Source organism: Phacochoerus africanus, chromosome 1 (genome assembly GCF_016906955.1).
Source record: "Phacochoerus africanus isolate WHEZ1 chromosome 1, ROS_Pafr_v1, whole genome shotgun sequence".
In the NCBI taxonomy this organism is placed as follows: Eukaryota; Metazoa; Chordata; class Mammalia; order Artiodactyla; family Suidae; genus Phacochoerus; species Phacochoerus africanus.
The window spans coordinates 86,725,994-86,741,366 of record NC_062544.1 but is presented as its reverse complement, the minus strand read 5'-3'; the positions used below and the strand labels follow the sequence as shown (position 1 = coordinate 86,741,366).

General features: G+C 38.3%; 1 protein-coding gene across 1 annotated transcript in view; it reads right to left on the bottom strand.

Moving 5' to 3' along the window:
* Positions 1–15,373, bottom strand: part of KCNH8 (potassium voltage-gated channel subfamily H member 8) — a 420,004-nt gene that overhangs the window by 239,825 nt on the left and 164,806 nt on the right. Inside the window, exon 3 of the mRNA XM_047754199.1 lies at positions 7,997–8,128. Within this exon, the coding sequence (XP_047610155.1) occupies positions 7,997–8,128 (132 nt within the window). The remainder of the gene's footprint in view (positions 1–7,996; positions 8,129–15,373) is intronic.

The window sequence follows — 15,373 nt, the reverse complement described above, 5'->3', positions numbered from 1 at the left end:
ACAGCAGACATGTCACCAGGTGACATGCAAGAAGATGGCAAACAGCACTTTAGGACAGCAGAGCAGAAAGACAAAAAGAGCCCGAGGGCCCCCCCCGCCCCGTTCCTACTGGGTTCCAACATGGGCTTAGCTCCAGACTCTTCGAAATATGAGAAAAATAAGCCCTTACTAGTTAAGCTCATGTTAGTTAGGTTTTCAGATTCTTGTAGCTAAATGCAATTTGTATCTCATTGTTGAATGCAGCTATTTATTATTATTTCTTTCAAAGCTGCCTAGTAATAGGAAAAAGCAGGTGGGATCTAAAACTCTTGCCAGTAGCCTTAATCATGCCAACCTTCTCTGCCTGCCAAAAGCTAGACTCCCAAGAAGCACCATTGCATTTGATTCTTGACCCACATTATCACTGAAAATAATGTAGGAAGCTACACACATCAACCCCTAAATCCTCACGACAAACTTGAAGTGCCCACTTTTTAGAAAAGGTCATTGAAATTCTCCAGTTCTGGGACAAGTGATGCTGTTGTTGCCACATAATGAATAACCCAGTGTCAACCATCATGTAAAGCCAAATCTGAGACACCTGACAAGAAATTTAACCATATCAGGCCCTGTGCCTAAAAAAAAAACAAGGCACCTGTTATTATTACACTCAACGGTCTTGAATGGAAAACCAAATTAGCCTGTGTAAAAGTTTAGAAAATTGAGACTGAATGCAGAGGAAAGGAACCTTTAAAAGAAGCTAAGCATTGCCACACAGGTAAAGGTCCTTTCCTATATGATATCACTTATATGTAGAATCTAAAAAAAAAGGTTACAAAATAGAAATAGACTCACAGGGGGACTGACTGGAAGTTTGGGATTGGCAATATGCACTCTGGAATGGATGGTCAACAGGGACTGGCTGTATAGCACAGGGAACTCTACCTAATATTCTATGACAATCTATACAGGAAAAGAATCTGAAAAAGAATGGATATGTGTACATGTATAACTGAATCACTTTGTAATACAGCAGAAGTTATTACAACATTGTAAATCAACTATACTTCAATAAAACTTTAAAAATGAACGTAAGTATATATTTATATGCAAAAAAGGTCCTTTCCCATTAATTAATCAGCAAGTTTCACTGAGTGCAAGGCACTAGAGGAATGTAAAAAAGCAGATGAAGCAGGATGACAACTTTAAGGCCCTCACTGGTATGGCGAAGACCAGTCAGAAGAGTTATGCCAGCAGCGAGGCACACACTGGTCTAAGTGAGGGACACTTACTGTGACCTAAGGTGGTTCAGAGAAGATGACTATAAAGAAAAGAGGTGGGATTTTCATGGAAATAGGGGTGTCAAAGATGTTCCAAGGTGCAGGAGAGGGAATTGGAGGACCTGGGTATGGGAGAAAAAAGAGTGTGAGTTTTATTAACCAAGCATGAACAGATCAGCTTGGCTTGTCCAGAGAATTCAAGAAGGTTTAAAAGCTGGAATAGTAGTTAGAAAGTGGATTATGGGGAGCATGATAAGTGGATTCTTAAGTAACTGGAATTTTAAACCTGCCACATGAGCCAAGAGCAGATCTGCTTAGTTAAAAGAGTAAGTACTACCCTCTTGGTCCCCTTCATGTGGCCCTTCCCCTGTGCATGAGCGCCCTGCGTCTGCCTCTCTGTGACCAAATGTCTTCTTATGAGGACACCAGTTGCATTGGATGAAGGTTCACCCTTATGGCCTCATTTCACCTATTTACCTCTTCAAAGGCTCTCTATTCAAATACAGTCACATTCTGAGGTCCTGGGAGTAAGGGATTCATCGTATGAGTTTGCACTGAATTTGGGAGTTTGGTCCACCACAGTCCCCAAACTAGAACCTTGAAATAATTCATCAAGCTTTCCTTTTCCCTCATCCCCAACTGCCAAGGTCTACCTGTCCTTACCTTGAATTCTATCCCCACACCATCTAAACTCCTTAGAAAGACATAATGAAATCCTAAAGTTTTAACCCATGCCTCTCTAAGTCAAACTTCAACTCCCTGACTTTCTCGTACTTCCGAACAAAGGTCAGCTATTTGTTATTTCGTCTGCTGAAACTGATGTCTCTTCCTTTTAGTTTATCAAGCTCCACTCGTCCTTCAAGGTCCATTCATCCTCATATTATTTTCCCTGCGAAGTTCTTGTTAATTCTGCTCCAATTCTTGCTAGCCTCACCCTATCTTTTTACCTTGCCTGGAAAGAAACCATTTCTGCCACTCTATTATCATTGAACACACTATATTGCAAATACTGGATCTATGTCCATCATAAAAACTCTTTGGAGAAAAAAAAAGTCTAATAAAAAGAATGTACACTCTGGAATTTGCTAGTATGAGCATAAATACTGTTTTCCAGCATTTTTTGCTATGTCAGTTTTGTCAAGTTATTTAGATTCATTGGTCCATGAGAATAGGAAATAGGTCCTATTTCATGGGGTTATAATGAGAAGCAAATAAAATAATCTATCAGTATGAAGAAGAGACTCAGTAATAGCTAGCTACTTTTTAAATAAAATATATAGAACATAGCAATGACCACAACTCTCTTTTATGGAGTGTATTCTTTTCTTTTTGGCCATGCCTGCAGCGTGTGGCAATTTGTAGGCTGGGGATCAAACCCATGCCACAGTAGCTACATGAAGCACTGAAGTAACAGTGCCAGATCTTCAATCCACTGTGCCATAAGGGAACTCCAACTGAGTTCTGTGCCAGATGATATGCATATATTATCTCATAAACCTAAAATAAATATAGACATGTATGATTATCCCCATTTTATAGGTTGAGAAACTCAGTCTCTGAGAGGATAAGCAGCTTGTCTAAGGCCTAACAGTCAATACACATGATGTCAGGGTTTAAACTGAGGTTTAGATGATTCAAAGCATACGGTCTCCATTTTGAAATTTCCAAATAATTATTCAATGCTGAAGGCAGAATGGATGCTCAAAAAATATCTGAATTGCTTAATTCATTATTAATCTACTTTTAAATTGTATTAAAATATTTCTTACTGATAGGGAAAGAGGTAATAGAGTCTTCATTTGGTAATCTAGACACGCATATAAAAGTTATTGGTATACACACTATTTTTAGGATGGAAAATTAAATATGTGCCAAAAATTGAAGGCATTTTAAAAGGTGGTTAAAATCACCAGATTTGTGAAGTCTTTCTCACTCTCTCTCTTTTAGTCTCTCTCTCTCTCACACACACACACACACGCACACACACTCACACCCCAGATCAACAGCTAAAAGCTACTGAATGTCCAAAGAGCACTTTGCATTTTTGAGCTAATCTCCTAACATTGTTGTTCATTATATCCCACACCTTGTTAATGCGTTCTTTAAAATACGTTTTTGCTCATTTCAAATAAAACCCAGAACAATGTAGACATTAAGGATTAAAGAATTTTTTCGAAAAATAGAAATGCAATTTATATCTCTTCTAAAAATGTTCATCATATGAGCCTTGGTAGGTAATTAATTTAATAAATACAAACCTTATTTCTACAACTCAGATGAGCTTCAGGAATATATTTGTATGACATCCAATATCAGGTCACATCAGTCTACACACACTCACCTAGAGTTTCCTAGTGCTAAGATACAATACTGCTTCAATTACATAGTGACATTTTAAGAGTTTTCAAAGTTCTAAAAATACCATACGCTAAGGTGTGCCTTTCCTGCCAGATATGCCATTAGTCGGTATCTTAAGTTATTGGTATACACACTATTTTTAGGATGGAAAATTAAATATGTGTTCATTAGTCGGAATTTTAAGGTATCTTCCCCTATTAAGAGCAGGTAAAAAGAGAAAAATATGGATCTAAAATATTTTTTATGAAAATTTTATAACTATGCTGGCTTACTATAGTTACTTTGCCTCTATTAAAATACTACATACTTTTGTGGGACATTTATAACTTAGCAACAGAAAAAAAATACTCTTTTTTTTGGTCTTTTTTGGGGGGGCCACTGTTGGCATGTGGAGGTTCACAGGCTAGGGGTCGAATCGGAGCTGTAGCCACTGGTCTACTCCACAGCCATAGAAATGCCAGATCTGAGCTACATCTGTGACCTACACCACAGCTCAATGCTGGATCCTTAATCCATTGAGTGAGGCCAAGGACAGAACCTGCGTCCTCATGGGTGCTAGTCAGATTCGTTCCCCCTGAGCCATGACAGAAACTCCATAGTAAAAAAACACTCTTGAGTATTGAATTTGTATTGGAAATAATACTGAATTTCATATGGAATAATAATCATTTGAAGAACAGAGTCATAAAGCTATAAGAAAATTTAGGGACACGCTCTCAAATATTTCAAAATTTCTAAACCATCTTCTGCCTTATACAATTAACTGTATAAAACACATCAATGGGAGTACCCATCATGGCTCAGTGGAAACAAATCTGACAGCATCCATGAGGACTCAGGTTTGATCCTTGGCCTCACTCAGTGGGTTAAGGATCTGGCGTTGCTGTGAGCTGTGTTATAGGCCAGTGGCTACAGCTCCGACGCAACCCCTAGCCTGGGAACCTCTATATGCCGCAGGTATGGCCCTAAAAAGACAAAAGACAAAAAAAAAATCAATGTCTGAGTGTTTTTTAATAATTTCTTCATTAAAGTTTGCAAGAGACAGTCTTTATATTTTACTTGTTCTTTAAACAAAATGGGACTATAATTAAGCATTGTTTAATGTATTTAAGTAGCAACATAAAACTCATTTTTAGGATGGAACTTTGGATTGTAATAAGTTTGCTGGTTCTTCAGAGTGCCCAAATGCATGCCCTTTCCCGCCACCCCCAATGGCAGGTGCAAGCTTTCCTGGAAAGGCAGCTCTACTACTTTATCACACCTGGCCTCTCTAGTACTCCTCTACTCAGTTCTTTCCAGGGCAAGAGGAGGAATGAAATATGAATTAGGTTGGCAGGAGATATTGGCATGTATGGGGTGGCCCTTACTCTTTTCTCTGTTTAGGGAGTAGCTGCCTTTAGGGGGACATGTTCCACTCTGGTCATACAAGTTTTAAGTTATATCATGGGGAGCTCTGTCTCTGCCCCAGTATAGCTCTGGCTATGACTGAGTGATAACTCTGCCTAAATTGAGGTTCACTAGGAGGAAATCCACTGGCTGTAGATAATGCTCAGTCGTTGTTGTTGGTTTTAGCAGAAATAAAGGTGATATGTTGGGCTCCCATTTGCCTTCCTCATTTCTTTCTCAGTTGGCTCAGAACTTGGGTGGGGAAAGGAGTGTTTGTATTGAGTTCTTTCAAACCTCAAATGAATAAATGTACTTTACTCCTTTTATCCACTGCAGTCTTTGGGGGCAGGGGAGACGGTCTTTAGCCCCCATCTACAGACACAAGGAATACAAGGCACAGGAATAGATGATGACCTAAATTATAAAAAAACCTTGAGTTATGTATGATCTTTATTTTCAAAGCAAGTCAGATTGATTCAACTGCTCCCATGAAGCAAAAAAGAACCATGTATTTCTTTCTTTCTAGTTTTATACTTCTGTCTACTTACATATTAGTGTACATAATATACACAAATATATTTGATACACAAATAATAATGTTATTCAGATATTCTTACTGTGCCATAATAAGAAATATACTTGGTCTTTGTCCCCTGTTCCCGGCACACAACCCTTGAAATCTCCAGAGGGATGTGTCTTTTATGTGATAATGAATGCTTGGTGTCAGGGAAAGGGAGGGTATCCTAGATAGCTTCAGCATGGGAGTTGCTGGCCAAAAATATCAAGCAATCATGCCTACATAATGAAGCCTCCATAAAACCCCCTACTCAAGAACAGAGTGGGAGAGTTGATGAACACATTGAGAAGCAACCTAAATGACCATCGACAGATGAATGGATAAAGAAGATGTGGTACATATATACAGTGGAATACTACTCAGCCATAAAAAACCAAAATAATACCATTTGCAGCAACATAGATGGACCTAGAGATTTCATACTAAATGAAGTTAGAGAAAGACAAATATCATTTGATATCACTTATACGTGGAAGCTAATTTTAAAAATGATAGAAATAACTTTTTTACAAAATAGAAACAGACTCACAGACACAGAAAACAAACTTATGGTTACCAAAGGGAAAACGTGGGGAGAAGGGATGAATTGGGAATTGAGGATTAACATCTACACATTACTCTATATAAAATACATGACAAGAAAGGGAACATACTATATAGCACAGGGAACCATTCTCGAGGTTCTGTGATAACCTATATGGGAAAACAGTCTAAAGGGGAATGGATATATGTACATGTATATCTGATTTACTTTGTTGTACATCTCAAACTAACACAACATTGTAAAACAACTATACGCCAATAAAATTTTTAAAAATTACATACTAAAATAAATCACATTGAGAGGTTGGGAGGGTGCACCCAGGAAAAGTATGGCAGCCCCACGCTCCTCTTCCCTATACCTGCCCTTTGCATCTCTTCCATTTGGCTCTTCATAAAGGGGTTGTAATAACATAAGTGTTTCTCTGAGTTCTGTGAGCTGTTCTAGCAAATTATCAAATCTGAAAAGAAGGGTTGAGGGCTGGTCATGAAATTCCTGACACTGCAGCCAAGTTGAAGAGAAGCGTGTGTGGGCCCTGGGCAGCCCATTGTGGTACTTGTGATTGGCACCTCCATTGAGGGCAGTCTTGTGACCCTTATACTTGGAGGGTCTGATGCTAACACCAGGTAGTTAGTGTCAGAAGTGAATTAAATTATAGGACCCCCACTTGGTGGCCAGAGAGTTGTAGAAATGGTTGTTGGTATGGAAAAAAAACAACATTTGGTATTAGAAGTGTTCTGAATAAATGCAGTTCATACTTACTGTTTGTTTTCCTATAATAGCAGAGAAAATAGGAGAAACAAAAACTAATGCTTACAGATTTCCACACTTTTCTCACACTGGACAGATATTACACTTGCTGTAATAGTCAAGTAACTTCAACTGTAAGACTGCTTGCTCCTTATGTATGTAAAATACACCACAACATTTAGTCATGCAAATACACAGGAAAACGGTGATGCAGTTGCAAACATTTCAGATGATATAAGTTGGAGGTGGGGGCACCAAATCATGACAGGTCTCCATTTGACTGTCATTTCAAAAGACAATATATGTATAAAACATGCATATACATTTTTAAAAAGACATAGTTGTTGAAATGTCCAATAGCTGGTTCTCATAAAGTACTTAATATATAGGAAATTCTTAAAATGACAGTTGCTTTTTCTCTGGTCACCAAAATATGTAATCCTACTTTCATTTAAATGAAGTAATATAGGCATTCTTTCAGTGTTAATTTTTGCCTGCTTACATGAGGGCAGAGGATTTCCTCATCAGCTATAAACAGAAGACAAAAATTAAGCAATTTTAAGTCTTAGAATCCTATAAAGATCATTGAAAATCTTGTTTGTGTCGTAAAACAAATTATTATACTGCTACCTACTGCAAGATACAGATGCACATTTGCAATGTCCCATTCTAACAAGCACTAAACTTGAGTTCTGAATTTTGTACATAAAATGAAAACATGCTCTTTTGAGATTTCAGCTACTGCACCTAATATGAAACTGAGAGCTATATTTTTAATCACATCATTTTAACTTCATTTATAGCTCTCAATTAATCTTTTTCCCTGATAAAACAAGGTGGTATGAATCTGTATATCCTGATGAATTGTTTTCCTACCCTTATCCTGTTCAAATAGAAACATAAACTTCTGGTTCCTGTCAAGTAAGTCTTTATTACAAAGAAGAAAATGAAAATGCATGTGAGTCTCTGTGATTTGGGTAGGCACCAAATACTGACTGCTAGCAGATATGAATATTTATCAGCTGCTGTTATTAAAAGATACTTTTTTTTTCCTCCCAGAGTTTTTGAGTAAACAGTTTCAAAATGTTACTCCATCTGTCATTGTTTTCTGAAAACAGTACCAACCTTCTTTTTTATCTTCTGGAGTAATCTTCACTTTTGTATCTGTTATGTCTTTGAATGAAGCCAGAAAAAGTACCACATCTCCTTTTTCATTCTTTATAGGGACAATATCCAAGAGGCACCAAAATGGAGATCCTGCAACAGTAATAACAATACAAATCAACCACTGACTATTGTTTTTTTCCTTGTGAAAATCAAATCATTAGTGGTGCAGTTAATAAAGTCCTCATTCTTTTCTTCTATCACACGACTCCCCCCCTCCCAAAAAAAATCTTAAAAATGTCAGTTTTCCAGAAATGTCTAGCCCGTGTGCATATCCCTTCATTCCCAAATGAAGTGCTTTCTCTGAAAATAAGGCAGAATTTTAAACAAAACCACTTGTCTGGGCTGAGACATTTCTGCTTTTGTCATTCAAGTTGTATTTCTTCTTTGAATTTATTGATGTTGAAACATTCCGCTTTATGAAACTTTGCCCCTTCCCACCCCCAGCACACACATTGATTCCTAAATAAAGACCTATATTTAGTATGAGTTTGCCAGAGGTTTATTTAGTCTATTTTAAAAAGTCAATGTTTGTGTATTAGAATGGCTGAAATAAAAAAGATGGATAATACCAAGTTTTGGGGAGGATGCATGGTCACCTGAACTTTCCTATGTTGCTGACTGGTGGCAAATTAGTACATTGACTTTATTTACTTATTGCATTTTTTTATTTTAATTTTTTAAATTGAACTATAGTTGATTTACAGTGAGTGTTGTGTCAATTTGTGCTGAACAGCATAGTGACCTGAGTACATACATATACACAAGTACATATACTTTAAGAACTGCTTAGCAGTATTAAGATATAGTCTCACAATACAACATTATACAGCATTGTGAATGAGTGATATACAATAATTGACAGTTGAATGGATGACTATCACTGATATAATGAGCGAAAGTAGTCAGACACAAAGCAGTAGAATCCATTTAAATTAAATACAAAAACAGACAAAACTAGTCTATGGTATAAGAGGTCAGGTTGGTGGTTACCTTTGAGAGATGGCAATTAGGAGGGAACAAGGGTGGAGGAGTTCTGGGATGCTGGTCGTTTTGTTTTATGACCTCTGTGTTGTTTGCAGAGGAGTGTTCAAGTTTTGAAAATTCATCAAACGCTATACTCATGCTATGTGTATTTTTCAGTATGAATGTTTTATTTCAAGAAGATATTTTTCACAGTGATAATTTAAGTTAAATTCTATTTTTTAAGCAAAAGAATCATGAGAAATATCATTAATAGACTCAAGTTCAAACCTAAGACTCATGTTTTGAGGTTTTTTTGTTTTTCTTTTTTCTTTTTAGGGCTGCACTTGTGGCATATGGAGATTCCCAGGCTAGGGTTCAAATCCAAGCGGCACCCGAGGCCTACACCACAGCCATGGCCACACCCACCCAAGCTGCATCTGTGACCTACGCCACAGCTTGAGGCAACACCAGATCCTTAACCCACTGAGCGAGGCCAGGGATCAAACCCATATCCTCAAGGACAGTAGTCAGGTTCTTAACCCTCTGAGTCACAACAGGAACTCCTAAAATAATTTTATATACGTTAAAATATACATTTAAAATATATTAAAATTTCTATACTAGATTTCCCACTAAAAATCATTCTGAGGCAGAAACATTTGAAATGATGAAAAAGTTATTGCTTAAAAACTAAACTGTTGGAGTTCCCGTTGTGGTGCAGTGGTTAACGAATCTGACTAGGAACCATGAGGCTGCGGGTTCAATCCCTGGTCTTGCTCAGTAGGTTAAGGATCCGATGTTGCCATGAGCTGTGGTGTAGGTCACAGGTGCGGCTCAGATCCCACGTTGCTGTGGCTTTGGCGGTGTAGGCCGGTAGCTACAGCTCCAATTGGACCCCTAGCCTGGGAACTCCACATGCCATGGGAGTGGCCCTAGAAAAGGCAAAAAGACAAAACAAACAAACAAACAAACAAAAAACAAAGAAAAAACTAAACTGTTAAATCTATTCTCACATAATTTTCCCTCACTTTTCTTTTGACGGAGGAAGAAAAAAACCTTGAATTTCCATCTTATTTGGGAGTTGATTTCAAAACTGGGTATAAGATAAAAATAGAGACTCAGAAATATCTTTGATATTTTTGTTAGCTTTGTATATACTGTGTTAGATATCACAATTTCCAACACAGCTGATGGAATCTCATCCAGCCTTGGAATTTCTCATTTTTTCCTTCAGTTGAGTACCAGATGAAGCAGCTGATTTGAATATAGGGCCCATCTGACATAAAAACCGTATTTTATTATAGCTGTTGTATTTTTTTTTGAAAAGTGTGGTTTAACACACATGCAGTAAATGTGCATGTAATATGCTTCTACTTATAAAGTACACCTTGAAGATGCACCTGTTCCCCGACATCCTCCATATTGTTGAGTCATGATTTCCTTCTTGTTCTTTTGACTGAGATCTATGGCTTCCTTTTATTCATCTTCCCAAATATCTATGCCACAGCAATCCCATCTCAATACCCCCTAAACAGACTCTAGATGACCTAGGATCTAGGACTTATAACCATGGCTCCAACATTCACTAGCCATGCGACCATGGGGAAGCCAATTAACCAGAATGAGACTCCCTCGACTGTAATACTCACATCCTTCAGTCCAGGGGTGGATATAGTAACCCTTAAAAATGTGAAAAAATGAATCTACTTTACTGTCTATGACTTCATTTTTTAGTGATTTTTATTGTTTCCATTATAGTTGGTTTACAGTGTTCTGTCAATTTTCTACTGTGCAGCAAAGAGACCCAGTCACACATACATATACACATTCTTTTTCTGACATTATCCTCTATCACACTCCATCACAAATGACTAGATATAGTCCCCAGTGCTATACAGCAGGATCTCATTGCTTATCCTATTGTATATGACTAATGAAGAAACCTCGAAATAAGCTGTATCCCTGGCCAAAAACTGCTGTCCCTATCTTCTCAGAATAGCTCTTACTTCCAATTTTTTCCTATGGCCATCATTTCAGGTTGGGAACTTTTTCACTAATACCATAGCTCTGGTAGGAAAAAAGAGAAACTACCAATAGGCCAAACTGTCAATCAGACCCTAAAGGCAGTAATCTTGGGGACCTGGAGAATGATGTGAATCTAATCTTTTGGTTCACATTTTAAAATATCTCCCATCAGTTGCCTTGAGGGAACATCACCAAGTCAGAACAGAGACTATTAATTTTCCTGAAAATGTTTGATTTTGGCACTTAGACAAACATCATTATTGTCCTCATAGAGCCTTTGCACAGACACACGTGCTTTTTTAAGAGAGAGGCAAAAAGTACAAAATGAGGTGAAAGTCAAGGAAAGAACTACCAACATGACAATGTTCTCTGATCAGCCGTGATGCACAGGCATCATTTCATGGTATGTTCTGGAAGAGCTGAAACATCACTTTGAAATTTGTCCTCTAAGTTAAAATGAGTTGTGATCTTTGCCATTTTATAAATTCAGTGAAACTGCATTAATATGGATCCTTTTAAGTTAAAAATTTTGTAATGTGTTGCCATGGACTAGGCTAATGCCAACTTTCCCACTGCATATAGAATAGCAAAAAAAAAAAAAAAAAAAAAAGGGTATTAGGGAAACAATGTAAAAACATATAGGCCTATTTCCTTCCTTCCTCCATTCCTCCCTCTCGTCTTTCCTCCTTCCTTTCTTTCCTTCCTTCCCCTCTTCCTCCCTTCTTTCTTCTTTCCACTGCTCCCTCATATTTATCCACTCCAACTTTCTTAACAAATACAGCTTTGGGTACCTCTAAAGTCAGAAACCAAAGCATAAGCCACTTCCTGCTTCTTTTAGTAAAAGGGGATAGATGCCCAAACCTATCAATCAGGTTCAGAGCAAGATCCTTCACACTTCACTTGCTCACTTATCCTTCCCTTCCTTGCTGTCTTGCCACCAGGCCCTCCATCCTGGCTCCCTGACAAGATCTTCAACTTTGAATGATTGTAATAACCCAGAGAAGTTCCCCAGGGGCCCACCCCTTCCTCTCTTTCCCACAGGCACAATGAGGATCATGCACAGTCTTGCAGTCAACAGCAACTCAGGCCTGGTACAGTCCATCTCAGCTTAACTTAGGGAGGGAGGCAGAAAAGTCCTCAGTCTCCAATCCAGACATGGGAAGGATTCTTAAAAGCAGGGTTAGAGGGCAGAAATCTTGTGTCAATTTTAACTCCTTCTGTATATAGCAGCAGTAATTACCATGTGGGTTGGTGAGCGCTAAAACAGATGAGGCACTGCCAAGATTTAAGTTAATAACACCTTTAATTTCCGTGGATAAATACAATTCATGGGGGATAAAACAGGATTTATACCCTATATGGTAAATTGTATTTTTGGAATTGCATAAATAATTACTCAGAGTTTAAACCTAGTGGAATGTCCCATGCCTCCATTTTTGGTACTTTCTTTTTCTTCATTGGAAAACAAAGGTGCAAGAGAATTTGATTTGGTAATATTTACAATTGAGAGAAGACATATGCTATCCACCTACCCCCAAAAGATTATATTTGGCAATAAGTGAAAACCAATAATAAGGTTCCTAGTAAAAGTTCACAGTTTAATAGCTTAATACAAATAAGTAGAGAAATAAAGGAAATTGAGTTTTGAGTTTTTCCCTTCTCTTTAGTGACTACGTTGCTGTGGGGGGACAAAAAGTTGTCTTTCCCAATGTAACACAACAGCAGAAAGTGGGATGGGGACTCTGCATGTCCCTCATATCAAGCAGGATTTTTAAAATTTAATTTTATTGGAATATAGTTGATTTCCAATGTTGTATGTTTCAAGTATACAGCAAGGTGAATGGGTCATACCTATAAATAAAATCAGCCACATATATAAATACATCCATTCTTTTTTCCCATATAGGTTATTACAAACTATTTGAGTAGATTATCCTGAGCTATATGGGAGGTTCTTGTTAATCATCTATTTTATACAGTAGTGTGTATATGTTGTTCCCACTCTCCCAATTCTTCCCTCCCTGCAACAATTTCACCTATGGTAACCATAAGATTGGTTTTGAAATCTGTGAGTTTGTTTTTTATTTTTTTGTCTTTTTAGGGCCACACTTGAGGTATATGGAGGTTCCCAGACTAGGGGTTGAATTAGAGCTGTAGCTGCTGGCCTGCACCACAGCCACACCAACCCCAGATCTGAGGCACATATGTGACCTACACCACAGCTCACGGCAATGCCGGATCCTTAACCCACTGAGCGAGGCCAGGGATGGAACCTGCATTCTTATGGATACTAGTCAGATTTGTTTCCACTGAGCCACGATGGGAACTCCTATTTCTGTCTTACAAATAAGTCTTTGGTATAATTTTTTGTTAGTTTCCACATGCAAGTGATATCATGTGATATCTGTCTTTCTCTATCTGACTTACTTCACTCAGTATGATAATTTCTAGGCCCATCCATGTTGCTGCAAATGGCATTATTTTGTTCTTTTTATGGCTGAATAATAGTCCATTATGTATATGTACCACATCTTCTTTATCCTTTCCTCTGTTGATAGACATTTAGGTTGCTTCCATCAAGCAGGACTTTGCATTTCTAAGGACCAATAAGTGTAAACTTATAGTTTTTGAAATTACAGCTAAAATAATATAGAATCCTGAGTGTCAACAGCATCAGTATCATGTGACCTAAACACTTCCAGGGCTCCTCCTATTTCACAGTAAATCTGATAAGTCTTGTTCTCTATATCCATTGTCTCAGTGTTACATAATCAATGGTGTGATGCCAGGCTTGACAGTTTTTAAATATTAGCCCAGGGGCTATGATATTGAGGTGAGTGTGGGAGAGGGGCTGCAAATGTGTAAACAAGGTACTGCTGTTAATGGTGGCTGAACAGCCAGACCTTTGTATCTGCAACAGAAAGACTGGGGCAGGGATAAGCATCTTAAGTGAGTCTACATAGAGTTTTTGTTGCCCTTCCTCTTTATCACAGTTGTTTCTGCCTTGTTCTGGTCCTAAACATCTCTTACTCACTCTTTTTTTTTTAAATATGTATGGGAGTAGAGGTGCCTTACAATGTTGTGTTAGTTTCAGGTGTACAGCAAAGTGAAACAGTTATATATATACACATATATCTATTTTTTTTCAGATTCTTTCCCCATATAGATTATCACAGAGTATTGAATAGATTTCCCTGTGCTATTCAGTCCTTCTTACTTATTCACAAAAAAGACACAGACTCAAAGATTTCAAAACCAAGCTTATGGTCACCAAAGGGGAAACACCAGAGGGGAGGAATAAATTGAGAGGCTGGGATCAACAGATACACTCTCACTTGGTCTTAAAGGTGTTCTGCCACCTCTAGTTTTCTCCCCATGCTGGTTTCAATAACTGTAAAAATATAGGGTCCTGAATTAAAACACCCAAAGGCTTTTCAGTGCTTGCTTAAAAAATTAGTAGAGCATTCTAGACTCTTTATCAACATGGAAGGTCTATTTTCCCTGGACGAGAAAGGAAAACAGGAATGGGATGGGCTGTGTGAACAGGTGACCTAAAATAATGGTCAGAATAAAAAGGAGGGGGAATCACAGAGAGCACCCAGAGCTGCTTGGGAGACAAGCCCTGCAGCAGCCTCCCCAGCATTTCCTGGTGTTTGCACTGTACTAAGAAATGAAAGCAAGGTTGTTTGGTGAAAGGTCAGGTAAAGGCTTCACATTACCATCAGGGAGCACCTCTTCCAAGGACTATCCATCTTTAGTGCAGCTTATGTGGGATGTAGATCTTTGCTCAGTTCCCACTGAATTTGCCTTACATGGACATCCTTCCTCCAAATGCACTGGGATCCTAATGAACTAAATTAAAGTGCACTGGGAGGAGTTCCTGTTGTGGCACAGCAGAAACAAGTCAGACTAGAATCCACGAGGACTGCAGTTTGATCCCTGGCCCCGCTCAGTGGGTTAAGGATCTGGCATTGCCATGAGCTGTGGTGTAAGTTGCAGATGTGGCTCGGATCCAGAGTTGCTGTGTCTCTGGCATAGGCCAGCAGTTGTAGCTCTGATTGGACCCCTAGCCTGGGGACCTCCATATGCTGTGGATGTGGCCCTAAAAAGCAAAAATAAATAAATAAATAAATAAAAATAAAGTGCACAGGACCCCAAAACCCTGTGCAGCAGTGGAGGGGAGAGAGGTATTGGTGAGACAGCTGGAGACCAAATGGCCAAGGACACCTCTTATCTCAATGTTTAATGAAATATGAGGATCTCAGAAAACAATGTGTTTTCAATGTGTTTCTTTATAGAAAAAAAAAAGACTAGGAGGATACACACAAAATATTCATAATAGGAGAT